Source organism: Clinocottus analis, unplaced genomic scaffold (genome assembly GCF_023055335.1).
Source record: "Clinocottus analis isolate CAN_PGR_092001 unplaced genomic scaffold, fCliAna1.0.p SCAF_5, whole genome shotgun sequence".
Classification (NCBI taxonomy): Eukaryota; Metazoa; Chordata; class Actinopteri; order Perciformes; family Cottidae; genus Clinocottus; species Clinocottus analis.
This window is the reverse complement of record NW_027176207.1, coordinates 20,634,325-20,654,685: the sequence shown is the minus strand read 5'-3', so window position 1 is coordinate 20,654,685 and position 20,361 is coordinate 20,634,325. Positions and strand designations below refer to the sequence as shown.

The window sequence follows — 20,361 nt, the reverse complement described above, 5'->3', positions numbered from 1 at the left end:
TATGTAATGTGATAATATAGTATGTCAAAAACGTAATATAGTACGTAATTATATTAAAAAGTCATAGCTTAGTAGGTCATGAAAAGTCAAAGTATAGTATATTATAAAAAAACATTTTAAAGTCATGATAGTGCGGCATCAAAATGTACAATTAGAATACTTTGTAATAAATATAGTTATATTTTAGTATGTCATAAAAATGGTTAATATAATGATGCTGCAAAATAAAAAAACTTTCAATCATTAAGTTTAAAAAATTTGACATTTATTACATATATATTATTGAAAAACAACAAAAGGAATGCTTTTACGCTCATATTTGTGTCTCTTTAACGTCAGACGTCCATCAACAGCAGCGTGTGCTGCAGTAACGTCTTCAGACTCTGCAGAGCTTCAGCGGGAAGTTCTCCGTGATGAGGTGATCGTCATGAAGCACGATGACGACGTTGACTTCAAACTCTGAAACGGAAAACAAACAACGTTCATAAAAAGTCAAATTTTCACGACTTAACCAAATTTCTATAACTTTTAACCAAATTTCCATAACTTTTAACCAAGTTTTGATCAAATTTTCATAACTTTTAACCAACTTTTAATCAAATTTTTATGACTTTAAACCAAATGTCCATGATCAAACATTGTGTGAAATGTGTGTGTGAACAGTAGAAAGTGATAAAATGTAGTATTTAAACTAACACAGAGGATTCAAAGCATACAGTAAACCTTAAATGACACAAATGAATGAGAGACAATAGTTTGATTAAAAGAATAAACATTTATATAGATGTATGTATGCTGCTGATATTTTGTTCCTCTTTCTTTTAAAAGCATGTTAATTATTTCAAACTCAGCATAAATGAACGTCATGAACACATGAATATAACACTTTTACACAACTTTTGGGACTTTTCCAGGCCTGGGAATAACTTTTTTTTAAATTCCATGACTAGAAAGTGAAAGCAGACTCGGAGGCGTCACTGACCGACTTTGAAGTTGGTGGTCTCCAGCGTGGGGCTGGTGAACAGCCGGGGGAACACCATGTAGATGGGGATGGCGAGGCCGTGGCAGACGTCGCCCTCGGCTATCTGGATGTTCTGGATCTCCGTGGCGTCTCTGGCGTAACCTTCGGCACAACCTGGAAGGCGCGGCGGACGTTTAGGAAACGGGGCCCCGCCCCCAAAACGAGAAGTCCGACCGCGTCGTCAAAAAAAAGGAACTCACCGCAGGTTTCCACTCGCACGAGCTGCAGCTCGATGCTCTTCACGGGGACCTCGGAGCTCTCCACCACCACCTCGCCGGTCAGCGGCTGGCTGATCACGCAGTTGGTGGCGTCCAGGTGGCCTTTGACCAGGAACTTTGGCAGTAAAGTCCTCTGCAGGAGGAAAGAAAGAAAGCGCAGGTTTATATTGTTCTAATTGAACATTAGAAACTCATTAGTTTGCATTCTTAAACACAGTTATGAATGTTTTATTATTGATTAATAAGCTTGACTTATGCGTTTCGTATGCAAAAACTATTTACTGTAAAAATAACTATATAATAAATGAATCGGTCACTTCTCTCACCTCGCGGGCGTTCTGCAGGGTTGCTGGCGTGATGGTGAAGTTGACCGGCGTTGGGACGACTTTCGCTTTCTGAGGCTGAAAATCAAAAAAACAGAGCAGCTGATTAGCGATATATTAATATATATTACAAATATACAAATACAAAAAAGCAGCCTTGTAGCTTTAAACCGTGTCGTTTTGATCTAAATGGAGCCTCGCTCACCAGAGAGTGCACGATGAACTCGCAGTTCCTGCTCAGGTCTTTGGCCAGCAGGGGGCGCTTCATGTCGCAGCGCAGGCTGTACTGGATGTTGACGAAGACGCCGTGGTACGTCTCGTACAGCACTTTGTTTCCTTTGGTGTTCAGCGGGAACTCAAAGGGGATCTCCGTCTTCCCTCCGGGGATCTTTCCGGCCTTGGCCACCTCGATGTTGCTGCTGATCAGCTGGATGGGCTATCGAACGCACGGGCAGGAAGCGCTACGTTACTGGACTGTCAGAGGTAGAGACGTCATCATAATAGAGGCTAATACATGTTATGTACTTGTAAAAAATGTTGGGTGGTTTCATCTATACCGTAAAGGTTGGGTTACAAGCCGCTATTAGCTTCAGCAGCAGGAAGCTAGCAGCAGCGCTAGCTTGATACAGTGGGGAGCTAGCAGCAGCGCTAGCTTGATACAGTGGGGAGCTAGCAGCAACTAAGCTAGGCGCGGCTTGTAACCCGACTTTTATAGTAAACTAAATATCATGTTTCATAATCACTTCATATGTTTTTTTTATGTAAAAAAAAATCTAACTTTGTAAATTAACTTAAACTCTCAGACAAATGTAGAGCAGTAAAAAAGTACAACATTTCCCTTTGAGGAGAACAACTGTTGAGTTACATAAAATATAAACACACAAGTACAGTACAAGTACCTCAGATTTGTACTTAAATACAGTACTTATCTATACAATTGTACATATTTGGGATGTAAGTAGACATAACTATGTTCTTAATCTTAATTAATTAATTAATTAATCCATCACCTATTCCCAGAGGTTGTGTCTAGTATAGTTTAAAACTGAGAAAAACTGAAAACTATAACATCAAAGAGGTTTTTTTTGCTTTGATATTCAGCGTTCAAATCCAAAGATCTAATTCCTCCGTGAGGTTTTGATCTTAATGATCGGCAAAGAAAGCTTCAACCTTCAGACCGCCGACCTTCTGACCGACGGCATTTCACCTTGACGGAGTTGTAGAAAGCCTCGAAGACGCCGACGCTCTTGGAGCTGAGCTGCAGGTTGACCAGCCCCTCCATGCTCAGAGAGATGCCGTGGTGCTGCAGCGGCTCCTTGCACAGCAGCAAGATGACCCCGGCCACCGCCTCCTGCAAACCACAACGCCAGACATGAGTTCACTGATCTCGCCACTTTACCCATCACCTGTCACTTTCAACAATCATAACCTCATTCCGTGCACTTTACTTTACTCTTATTACTGTTATTATTATTGATCGCTACCTTTATTTCTTATTTTTTAATTGCATCGCTAATTATTTACTGCATATTTACTGCACCTTACGTATTTACTTACTTATTACTTGTTTATCCAAATTTTATTTTATACTTTCTCTTGTATAGTTAAATGTTCTCTGTTGTTGCTGCTGTTGTTTGTTGTTGTTGTTGTTGTTGTTGTTGTTGTTGTTGTGTTGTGATGCACCTTCCGCCAGGACAAATTCCTCGTTTGTACTAACTCACGTGGCAATAAAAAAATTCTGATTCTGATGGACAAGTATCAGCACAAATACTTTAAGTACACACAGTAAATGATCAGAATCAGCTTTATTGGCCATGTGTGTGGAATTAGACTCTGGTTACACATTGCTCTCGTCTTACATATATGATACACAATAAACAAGATAAATAATAATAATAATAAAGACTTAAATTAAAGATAGTCAGAGTAGTGAAATACATATATTATTTAATATATTAGATACTGTATAAATATTACAATTATTAATCAATGAATGCGTTATGGTTGCAGCCAAGTTACTACACTGCTAATAATCATAATATATCATAATGTATTAGTTGATTTAATTAATAATCTAAATCTACAAAGAAGATAAAGCTGTCAAAACAAATGCAGTGGAGTAAAATGTAGTAATAGCGTAACAAATAATTAAGTAGAAGTACTTCAAAATGACTCAAATATATTGAAATTAAAAACACATCGCTAATCAGCTGTTGGTCACGCGCGGAGAGGAAGACGCTAGACGTAAAACACTAAGTTACGACAGTGTCGTAAAACCTTACAACGGCTCGTTAGCTGAATAAAAGCTAGCTAAACATGTTGCGGCTAACGTCACTTACTCCTTCATGGTAAACTTTGTTGGCTCTTTTCAGTCTTATATCCAGAGTTACGCTCATCCTGGACCAGCACACGTCACGCAGACATCTAGAAGAACCTGTCTGTGCTGGGATGAGCGAACACAAACGAAGAAATTACGTGTTTTCTTCCGTTTTTTACACTCTCCGCTCGGCAGCGATGACAATTCGACTTCCGGTTCCAGTTCTTCAAAATAAAAGCGGCAATGTCACCTGGCTTTCTTGGCAAAAGATAAAACCTTCAAAGTAAAAGCGCCAAATAAACCGAGTGGTGGAAGAAGTTCAAGTACTAATACTAGAAATGCAATTATTGAAGTAAAATGTTGTGGGGCGAAGAGCATGAAAATAGAGCATGTGAATGTCAGGTGCCTAAGTAACTTTATTCCACCACTAGTTTTAATAAACTGTAATCTGGGTGGAAGCGACCCTGACGTTCGCCCATAATCTACCAAAATGTAAATTGAGCTGCTTAAAGTTTAAAGTGTTCACTAAAAAATAATAATCATGAGTGTTTTATTATCCTAAGAACATGTGGTTCATAGAGGCGACTTTCCAACTGAGCAATAATAAAGTTGCTGCTGATCGCAGTTAAAGATCAGTTGTGTTTTGCTTTGCACACACACAGACACACACACACAGTGTTGCTACAACAAAAGCTACAGACGACCTGAGACGATGGCTGAACCGGTTTTGTCCTCCAAGCGGCTCGTCTCTCAGTCTCACTGATTCTGGGTCACAAGGTACTTCAGTTCACCCCAAAATGAACTGTTAAGCTGTGGAACAAGTATTAAAAGTACAAATACTTAAGTATTATCTTTAATACCTTACCTAATACAAACAATATATTTCTTCGATAAAAACCTCCATCAGTTAACGACGCCGTCAGAGAGAAGATGGTCTATTTCTATTTCTGAGACAACAAAAAAAGCATTACATTTTAATTTTTATTTCATGAAGAAATCTTTATTTACAAAACAAATCCTCTTTTGCACCGCCCAGTGTATATTATACCGTCATCACACATCTGTCCATCCTAAAAACACAACAAACCAAAGAATCACATCATGTACAGCCTGATTTCTGCCCCACCGACCCCACCATGACCTTTTGCACATTTCATAAGTCACATGAAGACGCTTGTGCTTTGATTACTTCCTCACATCGCTTGTCAATCGTTTTGTATTTGCTACACGAACAGTCGTCCATTTTACCCAATGGCTATTTCAATGTATTTCAAAGTTAAACCTCTTATGTAGTTGGTTTTATCACTAATATATTAAACGTTGGCTTGTTCGTGGTGGCTGCGAGGCTCCTCCTCCTCTACACTTCCTTGAAAACCTCCTTTATCTTGAGCTTCTCCGTGTTGTTGCTGAGGAAGGCGGCGTCGTTGTTCACCTTCACCTTGTCGAAAAAGTTGAAGTCGGCCACGTAGCGGCCGCCGGTGGTGATGAACAGCACCGGCTTGAACTCGTAGCCCCAGAGGATCTCCTGGGGCACGTAGGAGGTGCGGCTCTGGCACGTGGCGGCGGTGGACTCCATGGTGGCGTTGAGGGTCACCAGCAGCTCGAAGTCGCGCGTGGTCAGGTTGACGGCGTTGAGCCCCGCCAGCGGGCTGCGCTCGTCGTCCAGGACGTGGTAGAAGGTGAGCGGCAGGATGAGGAAGGGGCACTCGCTGCTGGAGTCCATGAAGAAGTCCACGGAGCTCTGGTGGATCTGCGTCTTCTCGCCCTCCTCCGTCACGTTGGAGTGGAGCACCTTCCCCGTCAGCTGGCACTGGATCAGCAGGCTCTTCCTCATGTTGGCCACCCGCACCATCAGGCACAGCTTCCCCCGGCGCCGGCAGATCACCGCCGACTTGCTGAACTTGATGGTCTCCGCTCGCTTCTTGGGGCGGGCCAGCTTGGCCAGGAAGGCGCCGGTGACGAAGATCTCCGCCAGGCCCGTGACCACGAGCTGCACCACCAGGGTGAAGATGGCCAGCGGGCACTCCTCCGAGATGTAGCGGAAGCCGTAGCCGATGGTGGTCTGCGACTCCAGCGAGAAGAGGAAGGCCCCGGTGAGCGTCTCCACGTTCACCACGCAGGCCGTGTGGTTGGCGTTCAGGCCCGGCTCGAAGTCCCCGTTGCCCATGCCGATGAAGTAGAAGATCACCCCGAAGATGAACCACGTCATGACGAAGGTGGAGGCGAACAGGGTGAGCTTGTAGCGCCACTTCATGTCCACCACCGTGGTCCAGATGTCGTGCAGGTACAGCTTCACCATGCCCTCCACGTTGTCGATGCGCACGTTGTTGTGGCCGTCCTTGGACACGATCCTCCGCTGGACCTCGACCCTCCTGGTCGCCATCTTGCTTTTTTCAAGCTAATTGACAAAAGACGGTGACTTCTGGGCGTGGAAGGGTTATAAAAAAACAAACAAGAAGCCGAGACATTAGATTAATATCCAGTGGCGGAATGTAACCAAGTAGCATAAAAGTCAGCTTACAAAAACCGCTACAACTAGCTAACTGTAGCCAGTTAGCGCTGCTGCCAGCACTCCGCTAGCGCTGCTGCTAGCCCCTTGCTAGCTCTCTGACAACCACCAAAGGTAGCGGGACCAGCACCGGCTTGATGCCCAACGTGGGCAGTAGCAGCAGCGGCGAGCTAGCAGCAGCGCTAGCTCGCTACAGCGGGGACACCAAACGAAGCTAGGAGCGGCTTATAACCCGACTTTTACAGTAATGAGATACGCTACTGGTACATGTACAAGTACATTTCAGGAGGAAAATATTGTACATTTCACTTTTTGATAACTAATTACTTTATAAATTACAGATTTAATTTAATGAAATTGGGGTTTTGACTTTGTGAAGGTGCCACTTTGGGCTCTGGGTCACTGTGACCGACATTTATCACTATTTCTACAACGCAAACAATCAATTAATGGAGAAAATAATCAGCACATTAATAGAATAATCAATAATGAATTGATTAAAATGAGCTCCAGCTACAAATAATACTCATTTTAAATTAATGCACAAGTAATAACAATCTTGTGATGGAATATATAATAGTATTTATATTCGTAGGAATATTTTCAATGCAGTCCTTTTTTACTAACAGAGTATTTACAGTGTTGCAATAGTACTTCCAGCCCAGTACTAGTACCTAATAAGTAATACTTGTCAATGTGAAAAATACCTTAATTGGTCTCATGTTATTTTATTTAAAAAATATAATCTAGTTGTGAGTTTACCAGAGGAGCTAAAGTAAAACAAAACTTCAATGTAGCAGCAATATTTAAATACTCCATTACCTCAAAACCTTAAACTATACTAAAAAAAACGTCCTTTCCTCCAGATTTGCCCTCTGAAGGGGACTCAAGAACAGCCGAGGATTCGACACAAAAACACCAAATAAAACTCACATTTAATGAGTAATATTCATAAAAGGCGGCGGCTACAGACTCAACACACTGAGTCCAGGAGGTAACTCGGTGGTGAAACATTAAAGGAACCTTCACGGTAACGAGCAGAGCGTTGTACTCACGTCTCAGGTGTGTCGCTCAGTCTGTCAGACCAACATCCAGCTCAGAGTCTTTCTGTCGATTGTTGTGAGTCTGAACTTTGGCACAGTCGTGTTCAGGGGGGGGGAAGGAAGGAAGAAAGACAGAAAGAAAGAAGGTAGAGTTGTAAAAGGGCTCTGCTGCTGGTTGGCTCCGCCCCCTCTCACCTGTCCACAGGTGGCAACACGGAGGAGTTTTGTTTTGGTCCGTTCCTGGTTGTTGTCGCTTTAAACAAACGCGCCCACGTTCACGGCCTGCAGGCGGATCCTCTGAAGGACACCGTGACGTCTGGTGTCGAGTGTTCATTCAGGAAAATAAGTAAACGAACGAACGAAGACATGAAAGTGACAAAAACATAAATACTGAATAAAGATGACGTGTGAAGCTGACATGAAAGACGGAAAAGGAAAAGAAGTGGCGTTACTTTCTGAATGACATGTTATGAGGTATCAGTGTGAACGATTTGAAGCACAGAAGTGGTGTCAGTGGAAGTGTACAAACCGAAAGCAGAGGTCAGTTGAAGTGAATCAATCACTTCAAACATTCGGGCTGAAATACGAGTAAAAATATTAAATCTCAGTTGAAGTTTGAAGCGTGAGATGAAGCGGGGTTCAGACGCTTCATCTGAACCCTCAAACTCCTTTAACAGTTTCACAAACTTCCAACTGCTTTTCGACACTTCAACTCCTTTTACCGTCTTTTAGGTTCTATCTGAAGCTCAGGAAGTCACTTCAACTGAACCGTCTGGCTCGTTTGATCGCTTTTACTTCATTCAAAGTTTTGAGGGGTAATATTCAGATTAAAAAAATTGAATTCCCAGAACTAAAGTCATTTAGAATTGAGGCTCAACCTCAATGCATCACTTGGATTAAATGAAATTATACTTTGTAATAATCACATTTAGCAACAAGGGAACTCGACTGAGCAGTGGGTCGATATATTCGTCATTTCGTTGCGTTGTTTCTGCACAAAGAACAACACAAAAGCAGCACTTTAAGTCTTGTGTTCAGCACGTTTCTTTGTAAAATGTTCGACTCGTTGACTTTAGAAATATTAGTTGATTTAGACCAAAAAACGTGAAACCAGACGATTCAGTTTTTCTTTTGTAAATTCAGATTTTTTTTTGGTCTCGGGACACTTTCCTTCTCCGCCGGCTCAGAAATCTCTCTTTTGTTTTGATCCCCGATGGCCTGAAGGACCCGCCCCGGTAGCTTCCAGTGTGTGAATGCAAGCGGACGTTGTGCAAACAAAGTTCCCACAACAACAACGTTCAATGTCGACCGTCTAACTTTACCACCTCGTATCAGTCGTCTTGGCTTTGTCATTAACCTCGTTCTTATGACCCGCATTCCTGAAGGTTCAGTGTGTGTGTGTGTGTGTGTGTGTGTGTGTGTGTGTCGGTCGAAGGTTTGTGATCACCAATTGAGTTCCTTGTTCCTTTAACTTCATTTTAAGTACCAGTAAGAAAGTACATGAGTCATACAACAAAGATACACTCTTAATATGCATTTAAAACTCCATAAACTCCATTTTTATACTTAACAATACATTTTTTGTGGTTTAATTAAATATTTCATGGAAATTCAGATTATTATTTTTCAGGATTTGTGTTTAAAAAGAGGAATGCCTTAAATTAAATAAGATAAATATTAAATTAAATCCTAAATTTGACAGAAAAAGCATTGATGTTGGAGCTAAAACTAATATTAAAACATAAGAAATAAAACCGTGCATTAAAAGATCTTCAACGTGAAAGCAGTGCAGCGCCCTCTAGTGGACAAACAGTGTAATGCACCTTTTACAACACCGACAATATCAAAGTAAAACATCTGAGAAACATTTGTTTTATTTACAGAATATCATGAACACGTTTCCTCTCCAGTCCTCCGTGTATCGAGTCCGTCTAGGAAGTATTCAGTGTAGTAGTAGTAGTACTTATACACGTATTGTACCAGTACACATGATTCGGAACTCTTTTACTGGAAGTCCTCCACTCACATTCATGAGCAGCACACACGTTTTTAAAAGGTTTATAACACCTGGAATCAAATGGAGTCGTACACAAATCATACAAATGAAAACGTGATTAATGTGCAATATTCATCAGCAGTCATACCTTGTGGTATATCTGTGTAACTACATGTTTATTCATAATTTCTGCACAAAAACACACGTTTATATCTGCACACAACTACATTTTAACATAATTTATGAAGTATTTTCGCTAACAAATGATATTTTTAAGGGTAAAGTGGTGCAGAATACAGATTAAACATCCTGTTTGAATGTCTTCTTTAGTCCATAACCAGCGGTTACATTTGTAAACGCATCTTGTTTCAGCCACGAGTCCAGACTTTAAAAAAAAAAGAAGTTTTTTGTCCACAAATTAGAGACTTTCCTCCCAAAAAAAACCCAAAAAAACCTGCTAGCTCGGTGTTCAAATGTGACGAATAAACAGAAAACACGACGTAAGCGCTTTAAAAAAATAAATATATATATATCTCCGAGCCAAAAAGGGTAAACTTTAAAGTTTGGCTTAAGAGCACAGAACAAGTTTTTCCTCCATTTAAGGGTGTGTGCGTGTGTGTGTGTGTGTGTGTGTGTGTGTGTGTGTGTGTGTGTGTGTGTGTGTGTGTGTGTGTGTGTGTGTGTGTGTGTGGTATTTGACCTGATGAGGTCCACTGAGGTCCGTCCAGAACCTTCTGCGGCCGCGTCGGGGTCACGGTGAATAAACAACCGTCCCGCGTGAGGTCAGAGGTCACGGCGGCGGCGGGTTGGCGGCGGCGGCCTTCAGGATGGCTCGCAGCACCTTGTGGTTGTTCAGCGGCTGGTTCTCTTTGGGCGGGTAGCAGGGCCCGCGGTCCGTGCAGTACGAGTACGGGAACCGCAGAACCCAAAAGCCGTCGGGCGGCAACACCAAGTCCGTCTGCTCCGGGTGGAAGACGGGGCAGGGAGGAGGACCGGGCTGCACCTGAAGGCATCACGCAGGAAGAACGCTGACTTGTTTCACTCGTTCATCCTCCACGAAAATACATATTTCACCTCCAGGTGTTTAGGGACGGTTTGGAGATTTGACAACAATAAAAGACGGAGTTCATAGACATTGTGACCAATGGACTTCCAGGACTTTTAACCAAGTTACCATAACTTTTTACCAAATTTTTAAGACTTTTAACCATATTTTTATGACTTTTCAACAAATTTTGTATGACTTTTAACAAAACTACCATAATTTTTTAACAAATTGTTATGACTTTTTACCAAATTGTTAAGACTTTTTACCAAATTGTTATGACTTTCAACCAAATTTTAACCAAATTTTTATGACTTAACAAAATTCGAACAACATTTTTATGACTTTTAACCAAATTTTCATGACTTTTAACTAAATTATCATAACTTTTCATCAAATTTTTATGACTTTTTACCAAATTTTCATGACTTTCAACCAAATTTTCATGACTTTTAACCAAATTTTCATGACTTTTAAACACATTTTTATGACTTTTTACCAAATTTTTATGACTTTCAACCAAATTTTTATGACTTTTAACCAAATTTTTACGACTTTTTACCAAATTTTCATGACTTTCAACCAGATTTTCATGCCTTTTAACCAAATTTTTATGACTTTTAAACACATTTTTATGACTTTTAAACAAATTTCCATAACTTTTAACCACATTTTCATGACTTTTAAATCAACCTTTAACCAAATTTTTTATGACTTTTAACCAAATTTCCATAACTTTAAACCAAATTTCCATGACTTTTAACCCACTTTAAATTTCTCCATGACCGTCAGAACCCTGACAGGAATGCAGAATCAGCTTTTTTGACACAGATATGCAGAGAACTCTGACTGGACGACCGACCCTCTACGATCTCTCCATCCAGCGGCAGTGGACTCACCTGCGGGTTGAGGGTGACGTCCAGAGGAGCGTCCGGCACCACGACGAACAGCCGAGTCAGCTGGGCGAAGTGAGACTTGAGCCCGCGGCCCTGCGAGGGGGACGGGATGTACAGCGGCATGTCGGTGTTCAGCACCCGGGTGGCGGGGTCCTTGGCGCCGCCGGGGCCCAGCACCTTCACGATCTTATCCGGCCCGCAGCTGATGAAGCGCCTCCCCCTGGCGTCCTCGTACTCGAAGCCCACGAAGATGCGAGCCACGTCGTCCCTCCTGCGGCTCCGGCCGAGGCCCCCAGTGCTCCCCCGCTTGCCCCCCGCCGGAAGCTTGTTGGGCGCCGGCCACGAGGAGGCGCCGCCGTCCAGGGGCTCCGGCAGCCCCGCCGCGTCCTCCTCCGACCGAGAGCGGATCACCAGGTCCCACGGCAGCAGGAAGGAGGAGCCGGGGAGGAAGCCCGGCTGCTCCAGGCCGACGTGGCAGTTGTAGGACTTGGCCGGGCCCAGCTTGAGCAGCGACCAGCTGGAGAACTTGGGGAGGAGGCCCTTGGGGCAGCCGCTGTGCATCATGCCCGGGAGGTACTCCACCGTGGAGGGCTGGCGGTCCACGAGGCTCGGCCTCTTCTGGCCGACCGGCGCGTCGCCTCCCTCGCCGTCCCCGTAGGGCCCCAGGCTGTCGGTGGACTGGCCGAGGCTGAGCGCCAGGCTGAGGCTGGCGTCGGCCGGCGTGCGGCTCCGGGCGGCGCTCGGCTCCTTCAGCTGCTCCGCCTCCGCCTCCTCCTCTTCCTCCGCCGCCGCCGCCGCCTCGCCGGACGCCGAGGCCTCGCTCGGGGGCTCCGGCGCTTGGTTGCAGGCCGGCGCCGGGTCCGGCGTGCTGGGCTGGAACACGGGGAACTCGATCCTCTCCAGCTTCCCGCAGCATTTCTCCTCCAGCATCTGAGCGGGAAAAAGACCGCGAGAGCACGAAGGACCGTTTAACCGACCAAGTGTTCCAGTTTCATCGTGTATTACATTGAATTAAATAAAAAGCCTCTCTGCTGTGGGAGTTCGGACCTGGTAGAAGTCGTAGTTGGCGGCCTGAGCGTCGAACGGGTCCTCGCGGGGCGCCTGCTTCCTGCCGCAGTTGCAGGAGCTGGTGGAGCGCCCCCTGCTGTTGTGGTTCAGGATGGGCGGGTTGCGATCCATGTCCGTCTTCTCTCCTGCAGGAAAGTCAGATTTCAGTCTTCCACATCATTGTTTTTATTTTTTTTTTTCTTCTTAATCCCGACTCCCTTTGAATACAAATACATAATCATCCAAGTCTGCATTAGATCAGCGGTGTCAGAACTTTAAATATATATTATATTATATTAGAAGAAGAAGTAGTAAAAGTAGTAGAAAAAGTAGAAGGTAGAAGAAGAAGAAGAAGAAGAAGAAGAAGAAGAAGAAGAAGAAGAAGAAGGCAGAGCTCACCCGTCTGAGGCAGGAGGTGGAACTTGTGGACGCAGTGCTGGTCGCTGAGGCTGCGCTCCTCGCACAGCTGGTGGCCGTTGCTCCAGAACTTGTAGCAGTCCTCGTGCAGCTGCAGCGCGTAGCGCTGGAAGGCCACGCCCCGCGCGTGCTGGCTGTACACCCGCAGCGCCTGCGCCAGCTGGTTCTTGTGCACCGTGGTGGTGTAGTTGTGCGGCAGGTTGGACTGGTAGGCGCTGTGGGCCAGCGGCAGCGCCTTCTGGCAGCGGTTCTCCGAGAACTTGGTGTCGGCGTCGAGGAAACCCTCCAGCACCTTCAGCTGGCCCTGCACCTTGGAGGCCAGCTCGGCGGTCTCCTCCTCGGCGTCGCCCACCAGCACCTGGTGGAGCCTCGAGGCCACCTGCGCCCACTTGGTGTAGGTCGGCAGCTCGAAGTGCGACGGCTGCGGGTTGCGCCCGACGCTGTCGTCGAAGCCCTTCTTGGTGAGCACCAGCTCCACGTGCTGCCAGAGGAACTCCCGCAGGCTGCAGTCGGCCAGCTGGCCGCCCAGCAGCACGCTCACGGGGTCGCCGGCGGGCTGCCGCGCCGCGCGCCGCATCTGCTGGTAGCGCCGCGGGCCCGACACCGGCGGGGCGGCGTCCGCCTCGCCCAGGGCGCAGTTGGAGCGCAGCTGGTCCAGCAGGGCGCCCACGGGGTCCTCGTCCGCCGCCGGGATCACGTACACGAAGGCCTGGTTGGCCGGCACGGTGAACAGGCAGTTGCTGCTCTGGTTGGTGAGCACGCGGCTCTTGCGGAAGATGCGGTAGATCTGGTCCTCCAGCGCGTGCTGCAGGCGCCGCCGCGGCGAGTGCTTCTTGGGCTTGTCGGGGTTCGCGACGGACTCGGAGCCGTTCGCCGAGACCTTCAGGGACAAAGAAACGGACGGAGTGAAACACAGACAGGAAAGTTTATGCGGCAACGAGTTACTGATCCTATTTTTTTTTTATCTCATCACCTTCTTCTATGAAAACGAGCGAATTTTCCCAAACTTTCTCTTTTAATTTCCCATTTTATTCCTCATTAATGTGATGATGTCATCTCTCTGCCTTGTTTATAGTGTTGTCGCCTTTATTGTTTCTGTTTTTTACCATGTAAAGTGCCTTTAAAAGATAGAATGTATCGTTATATGTATATTTTGTTGATGGTACTCCATCTACTGGAGTAAAACAGCGACTATGTAGAAGCACCACACACACACACTTTAATGTATCAATAATTATAATCTAATAATAAAGTACATATATATTAACATACTTTTAATGGGTTATTCTGCACAATAAGCATGTTTACTTTTGCCACTTTAAGTATATTTTGATGCAAATACCCGTTTACTTTTTAATGCATGACTTTCACTTGAAACAGTATTTCTACACCGTGGTATTACTACTTTCACGAGTACTTCTTCCACGTACAAGTTGATATGCATGTAATTATTAGAAGAACACCATTAGAGCACAAGTTACCATGTTTCTCTGAGTAAATTATATTTAATTAAGTTAAAGTAACGGCGTAGGAATACTGAATTGTATTGTATTCATATTATCTCATTATTGTTGTTATTGTGATGCACTGTGTGATGTCATTCTACTGGTGTCGTTGGCTCAATTTAAAGTATTTTATGAATGTTTTATGCCATAAAAATGCATTTCATATCATTGTGCATTAACGTCAGCTGTCAAATAAATTGCACTGAAGTAAAAAATCGCAATATTTTCTTTTTAAAAGTGGTGCAATAGAAGCATGACATGGTGTACAAGTACCTCAAACTTGTACTTAGGCACATCACTTGAGTATATGCGTTACTTTGAACCACTGATTCAGTTGAACTCATCCTGCCTCATTGCAGGATGATTCATAAATAAAATGTCTTGTTACACAGACGTGTTTCCATGCACGTGGTTGCGGACCTTCAGAGAGCCGCTCATCTGGAACACGAAGAGCAGCCGCGGGGGACACGGCCGGCAGTTCAGCTTCCAGTCCTTGGACACCGGGCAGTCCTTGATGGCGGCCCGGATGAGGGGCAGCACCTTCTGCCGCAGCGCGTCCAGCGCCCGGAAGAGCCGGTCGTGGGTGACGTCGAAGGTCTGGTTCGGGTGCACGAGCAGCAGGACGTGGCACACGGAGAACAGGTAGAGCAGGTGCAGGCAGTGCTGTCGGTCCAGGTCCTTCCACACGTCGTGGGCGTCGGAGTGGCCCGTGCCCGCGCTCAGGGACTCGCAGGCCCGCAGCAGCTGGCGGCTGTCGCACGCGGAGGACAGCAGCAGGTAGAGCACGCGGCTCTCCTGCTGGTAGAAGGCCTCGATGCGGCTGTCCGCGGTGCCGCCGTCCTCCGGGCCGCCGAACAGCGGGAACATGTGCTTGTCCGCCAGGTTGTTGACTATCGTCTCCTTCTGGGGGCCGAGCTGCGAGCTGCTTTTGCCGAAGACCCCGACGACGCACAGCCCGTCGTCCCGGTAGAGAGCGTCCTCCTGCGGGTCCGCCCGCAGCAGAGCGCCCATGCTCACCGGCAGAGCCGTGTTAGTTTCCTTCATGGCGGAGAAGAAGAAGTTCGGGGGGCCGCTGGGGCCGCGGGATTGGGTCGGGGGAATGAAAACAACGACGCACACGTTTCCGGTGTCGCGAACTAAGATGTCCGAGTCGATGCAACATTTGTTTCACTCGTTCCTCTGTTACGTTATATTTAATTAAATGAATTTAATACATTATGTTTAATCAAATTAATGTGGCAGCGAAGGAAGACGAAATACGTAAATGTGTTTAAGTTGTTTTATGTCAAGTAATAAAAGTAAATAAGAGCAGAGAGTGTTGTAATTTATTTATATATATATATATATATATATATATATATATATATATATATATATATATATATATATATATATAATATTTATACATGTATATGTATTTATATGTATATATGTATTCTATACATATATATGATAATATAATATATTTATAATATGATATGTACATATGTATATATCATATTATAATAATGTATTATAATATATGTTTGTGGTAGACATGTGTGCAATAATTTGCACACATGTCTGATAACTGTCAAGGTATTGTATAATTAGAGATGGTATATTTATGAGTATTCATACTTATACGTACATATACTTATATATAACATATCTAATCATTCATAAACATGACAGTTTATCTTGAAATTATTGTAATTATTGTACACATGTCTACACCACACACACACACACACACACACACACACACACACACACACACACACATATATATATATATATTATTTGTTATACATATTTTTATATACTGTTTCATGGCTCGCATTCTCTTGTCTTTCTCTGTAATTGTTGTGCACATGACACTAAATAATAAATAATAAAACTCACAGAATTTCCTAAAGATATTCAGTTTACAGTGACATGACACAAAGGTAGCAAATAGGCACATTTGAGAAACTGGAACCACATTAGTTATTTTATTGGTTTATACCTTGATAAACTGGTAATTGAATAGCAAAACTGCAGTCAAATGATTTTCTCTCAGATAATTAATTTACCAATTGTTCCAGTATTACTGCACAAACATCATTCTGCACAGAGAAGGTCAGACAATGAGGTAAAACAGATTCTCGGGTGGAGGGGGACATTAAATAAGTCAACGACTGAAATAGAAAGAGAAGGGAAGGAAAAGGCTCAGACATCCGAATATTTTCCAGACATGTGTCACCAGACAAATGTGGAAAAGTCCAAATACAGCCCACCGACTTCCACTTCTGTGTTCATATCATGAGACGTTTCAAACCATTGTGCTCTTCATCAGTTATTCAAGACCTTCAATGCTGCAGCTAAAAGCCTTTGAGACAGGTCACATGATTAGTTACTATATATATCTCCCTGCAGAAATAAAGCGTACTCATTTGTTAAAATCCAGACTAAAACTTTAAGCCACATTGACGCCAGTAAAAAGTATTGAACTTAATCTGTGGTATCTGTGGTAATCTGAATTAAAGATATCTTTAAATAACTGAAAGATATGTTGACGAGTCATAATTTCAATAGGAATAACTAGAATTCACTTTTGGGATTCGTACAATTGTTCAATTTGTAATTGTAGATACTTAAAATTAGATTCTCCAAATGTCTATGTATGTATATATTAATATGAATTATGTATATACACATATGCATAATATATATATATATATATATATATATATATATATATATATATATATATAAAATACGTATATTTGTATAAGTATATATATATATGTATATATATGTATATATTTATATAATATAATTCAAGTAATTTTCTTGAGTAACGGTAATTACGTCATATCCTGTTACATTTCATTTATACATTTTTTTAGCTTTCATGTTTTAAATGTAGGCATATGTTTCTGAATGTGACATTGCACTCGTAGGGTAAAATAAATAAATACAGTTTGTGACGTCATGAAGGGGGGCGTTATACGTGCGCGCTCCCGACCCCCATGTAAACCCTCGTCCCTCTGACGTCACCGCCGTCTGACGATCATCCGAAATCCCCGATAACGCGGATGCGCGCTCCCGCCCGGCTCTGAATGGGGGTCTCAGTCCAGCTCCCGACAGCGAGCCCAGTCCAGCAGTGACACCCGGAGACGGAGTCCGCGCACCCGGTCCGGCACCCAGCCTTCCCCCCTAACCCCCTCCCTTCCGGTTAGTCCACCTTCATTCAGGTAGTGCGCTCGTGCACCGGCGGTCCCAACTAGTTCGGTCCAGAGTACCGACTCTTCTCTTCTTCTTCTTCTTTCTTTTTTTTGTTGTTGTTTGTTCTTCCTCTCTCAGCCGCCGGGAAGTTAGAGCGCACTGACGGAGCGGAGCTCTCTCTCTCTCTCTTGTCTTGCCCGGGAATGAGAGAGGATGGCCGGCTCTACAGCAGAGGAGAAAACCTTCCGACGGTTCCTGGAGCTCTTCCTGCGGGAGATGAGGATGCCTCTGCAGGAGAGCGACCCGCCGCCGCTGCGCCCCTTGTCGGACCTGCTGACTGACGACGAGGTGGAGGGGGAATGCCTCGACCTGTGTCTCCAGCACCTCTACAAATAGTTAAGTGACCACTTTTGTTTGTATTTATTTATTTATGTTGTGCTTAGACGCCGTGGTATTGTGTGTATGTGTACAAGGAGCCACGCAGCTCGCACGGTGCGTGTTGTGTGTCGCCGGTGGAACCGCGTTGACCCCGACCGGGTCCACGTCGGAGATAAGCCGGCCTGCCTCACGCCAATGCTGGGTGTGTCCGACACACAAGTTTTTAGACAAGTGTCTTCACTGAAACACGACGAAGGAATGACACATAAAGCAGAAGTTAAACGTGACCACTGGGTTGTGTGTGTGTGTGTGTGTGTGTGTGTGTGTGTGTGTGTGTGTGTGTGTGTGTGTGTGTGTGTGTGTGTTTGAGAGGTTATAATAATGCAATATTAATTAAAATGCGTGCGCAGTGCGTCTTTATTCAAAGTACGCCAGCGGTGTCGGTGCTGGAGGTGCACAAAAGGTGAACCCCTGCTTTTTTTTTTTTCTTTTTTAAATAATTATTTTTTGCGTAACAGCACGACGTCACGATGGTGTAGGAGGCGGGAGGAAGCCATCGCCATCACCGCTGAGCGCATCTTCATGCGGGCTAAAAATAACCCGACCGGTTACACGTTATTAGCCTCAATCGTTACCGAACATTCCCGAGACACAGACTGAACCGTTTGTTTTCAATTATTGTTTTAAACATTTTTTTAATGGCAATAATTCCAGCTCATTCATATATGTCCAGTGTCTATATAACGCACAGAGATGGATGCACTGTGTATGGTTATTTAATGAGTTAACCTCGTCAGAGTGTGCGTGTTTAAAGACGTGAGAACTTTGCCAGAGTTGGGGGAGGAGAGGGAGAGAGAGAGGGAGAGAGAGAGGGAGAGAGAGAGAGATAGGAAAAGAGAGGGAGAGGGAGAGAGAGCTCGTGCTGCCTGACCTGATTTTTGAAATCCAAAATAGGTGCAGAAACTGTGCTGGGATGAGCAAGGTGGAAGGACTCATCTAGGCTAGGGCACCGAGTGGCGAGGGGAGGGGGGAGGGAAGGAGGGAGGGAGGTGAGGTCTGCTGCGCGCGTGCACGAATGAAAATGACATTTTTTTTTAATGGCCAGTTTGCCACGCACGCGCTCATATGGACGACTATAGCGAAAAGGTCAGAATGAGCTCCAGCAGGGATGCAGAGACCATATGTTGCTGTCAGGTGGGGTGATTTTTTTTTTCCTGTCTTTTTTTTTTTTCCTCCAGCGAGGTGGAGAGCAGACCTGTTGGAGGAGCTGTCGTTAATAGTGTTAGCTCACTCCGCAGTATATTTATATATATAAATATATATAAGGTCATTGAGCATTCAACGTTCTTGCACAGCTTTCCCTCCCCCTCAGCGTTCTGTGCTGAAGGCATTCCTGAAGAAACTGAACATATTTTTAGTTTTTTTTGTATTGGTACAACATAAAAAGGTACATCGTGTCCACGTCAGACTCCTGGATACGTCTCAAGTGTATTGTGGTTGTAGAAACTGCTCTGATATTGAATAGATGTGCGTGGTTTTGTTCCACCAGACTGACGACTGAAAGAGACAAAGATCCCTCTGAGCAACAGTTGAAAAAGAATAGAAGAAAGCTGGAAGCTTATAGCGTCAAAATGTGTGCAAATTTAAACAGGAACAGCTTGCGTGTCTCAATAATGCAGCCCCATGACAAGCTGGAATTGGTCTCACAACCTCATCAATCTAACCACTGAGGGGACTGCAGTCAGTGTGCATGCTGAATCCACCCGGTCAGGGTTAAGTAACGCCATTTGTGTCTCGACAAAACAGCTGCTGGACGCTATGTCTGTGGGTCAAGACAACACAAAGTCTGTATATAAAAGTGGACGTAGTCGTCGGGATGTTTTAAAGCCTTGAGTTCAGCGATTTGGCCGTCGCCATCTTGTTTTTTTGCAACCAGTGAACGGAAGTGATTATATTTTGCACTGAGGAGTGATGGAGAGACGCTGTATACGCCTCTGGTAGACCTGTCAATCACCTGGTAGCCCCGCCCCTAAAGCCTAACCTGCTTTATGGTCTGTTTGACTCTTCATGAGCATAATTTACTAAATGAACATTATGCTGTATAGAAGAAGACTTGAAACTAGAGATTGAGACATAAACTCATGTTTACAATGTTTACTGAGGGAATACATCAAGAGAGAAGTAGAGTCACTTGTATAGACTTCTATACAACCAGAGGAGTTGCCCCCTGGTGGTCAGGAGAGAGAATGCAGCTTTAACACATGAAGCAGAGACTTCTATACAACCAGAGGAGTCGCCCCCTGGTGGTCAGGAGAGAGAATGCAGCTTTAACACATGAAACATAGACTTCTATACAACCAGAGGAGGCGTCTAACATAATAAATACTCTCGATACATTCAACACATTTAATTGATGATGCTTTTGTACTTTTTATTTGGTTCTTATGCAGGACCCTT

General features: G+C 44.3%; 4 protein-coding genes across 5 annotated transcripts in view; 1 reads left to right on the top strand and 3 right to left on the bottom strand.

Moving 5' to 3' along the window:
- Positions 1-243: 243 nt before the first annotated feature.
- Positions 244-4,088, bottom strand: vps26c (VPS26 endosomal protein sorting factor C). Its single transcript, XM_068600445.1, has 7 exons — positions 3,902-4,088; positions 2,770-2,913; positions 1,768-1,998; positions 1,566-1,640; positions 1,222-1,372; positions 983-1,135; positions 244-459 (listed from the first exon to the last, which is right to left on the bottom strand). Exons 1-7 carry the CDS (start codon positions 3,956-3,958, stop codon positions 377-379), a joined length of 894 nt encoding a protein of 297 aa, XP_068456546.1. The 5' UTR covers positions 3,959-4,088; the 3' UTR covers positions 244-376.
- Positions 4,089-4,911: 823 nt separating this feature from the next.
- kcnj15 (potassium inwardly rectifying channel subfamily J member 15) lies at positions 4,912-7,510 on the bottom strand. Its single transcript, XM_068600444.1, has 2 exons — positions 7,444-7,510; positions 4,912-6,301 (listed from the first exon to the last, which is right to left on the bottom strand). Exon 2 carries the CDS (start codon positions 6,260-6,262, stop codon positions 5,237-5,239), a length of 1,026 nt encoding a protein of 341 aa, XP_068456545.1. The 5' UTR covers positions 6,263-6,301; positions 7,444-7,510; the 3' UTR covers positions 4,912-5,236.
- A 1,595-nt stretch (positions 7,511-9,105) lies between these two features.
- On the bottom strand, positions 9,106-15,457 carry smg8 (SMG8 nonsense mediated mRNA decay factor). The gene is made up of 5 exons (XM_068599712.1): positions 14,758-15,457; positions 12,815-13,712; positions 12,416-12,561; positions 11,372-12,298; positions 9,106-10,430 (listed from the first exon to the last, which is right to left on the bottom strand). Exons 1-5 carry the CDS (start codon positions 15,379-15,381, stop codon positions 10,218-10,220), a joined length of 2,808 nt encoding a protein of 935 aa, XP_068455813.1. The 5' UTR covers positions 15,382-15,457; the 3' UTR covers positions 9,106-10,217.
- A 1,960-nt stretch (positions 15,458-17,417) lies between these two features.
- The window catches only part of ppm1e (protein phosphatase, Mg2+/Mn2+ dependent, 1E), a 35,639-nt gene continuing 32,695 nt past the window's right edge, over positions 17,418-20,361 (top strand). The window contains exons 1-2 of one of the 2 annotated variants that reach the window (XM_068600646.1): positions 17,418-17,535; positions 17,665-17,921. In XM_068600646.1, the coding sequence (XP_068456747.1) occupies positions 17,740-17,921 (182 nt within the window). In that variant the 5' untranslated portion in view covers positions 17,418-17,535; positions 17,665-17,739. Of the gene's footprint in view, positions 17,922-20,361 lie in introns of both variants that reach the window. The other variant, XM_068600647.1, reaches the window with a different exon arrangement.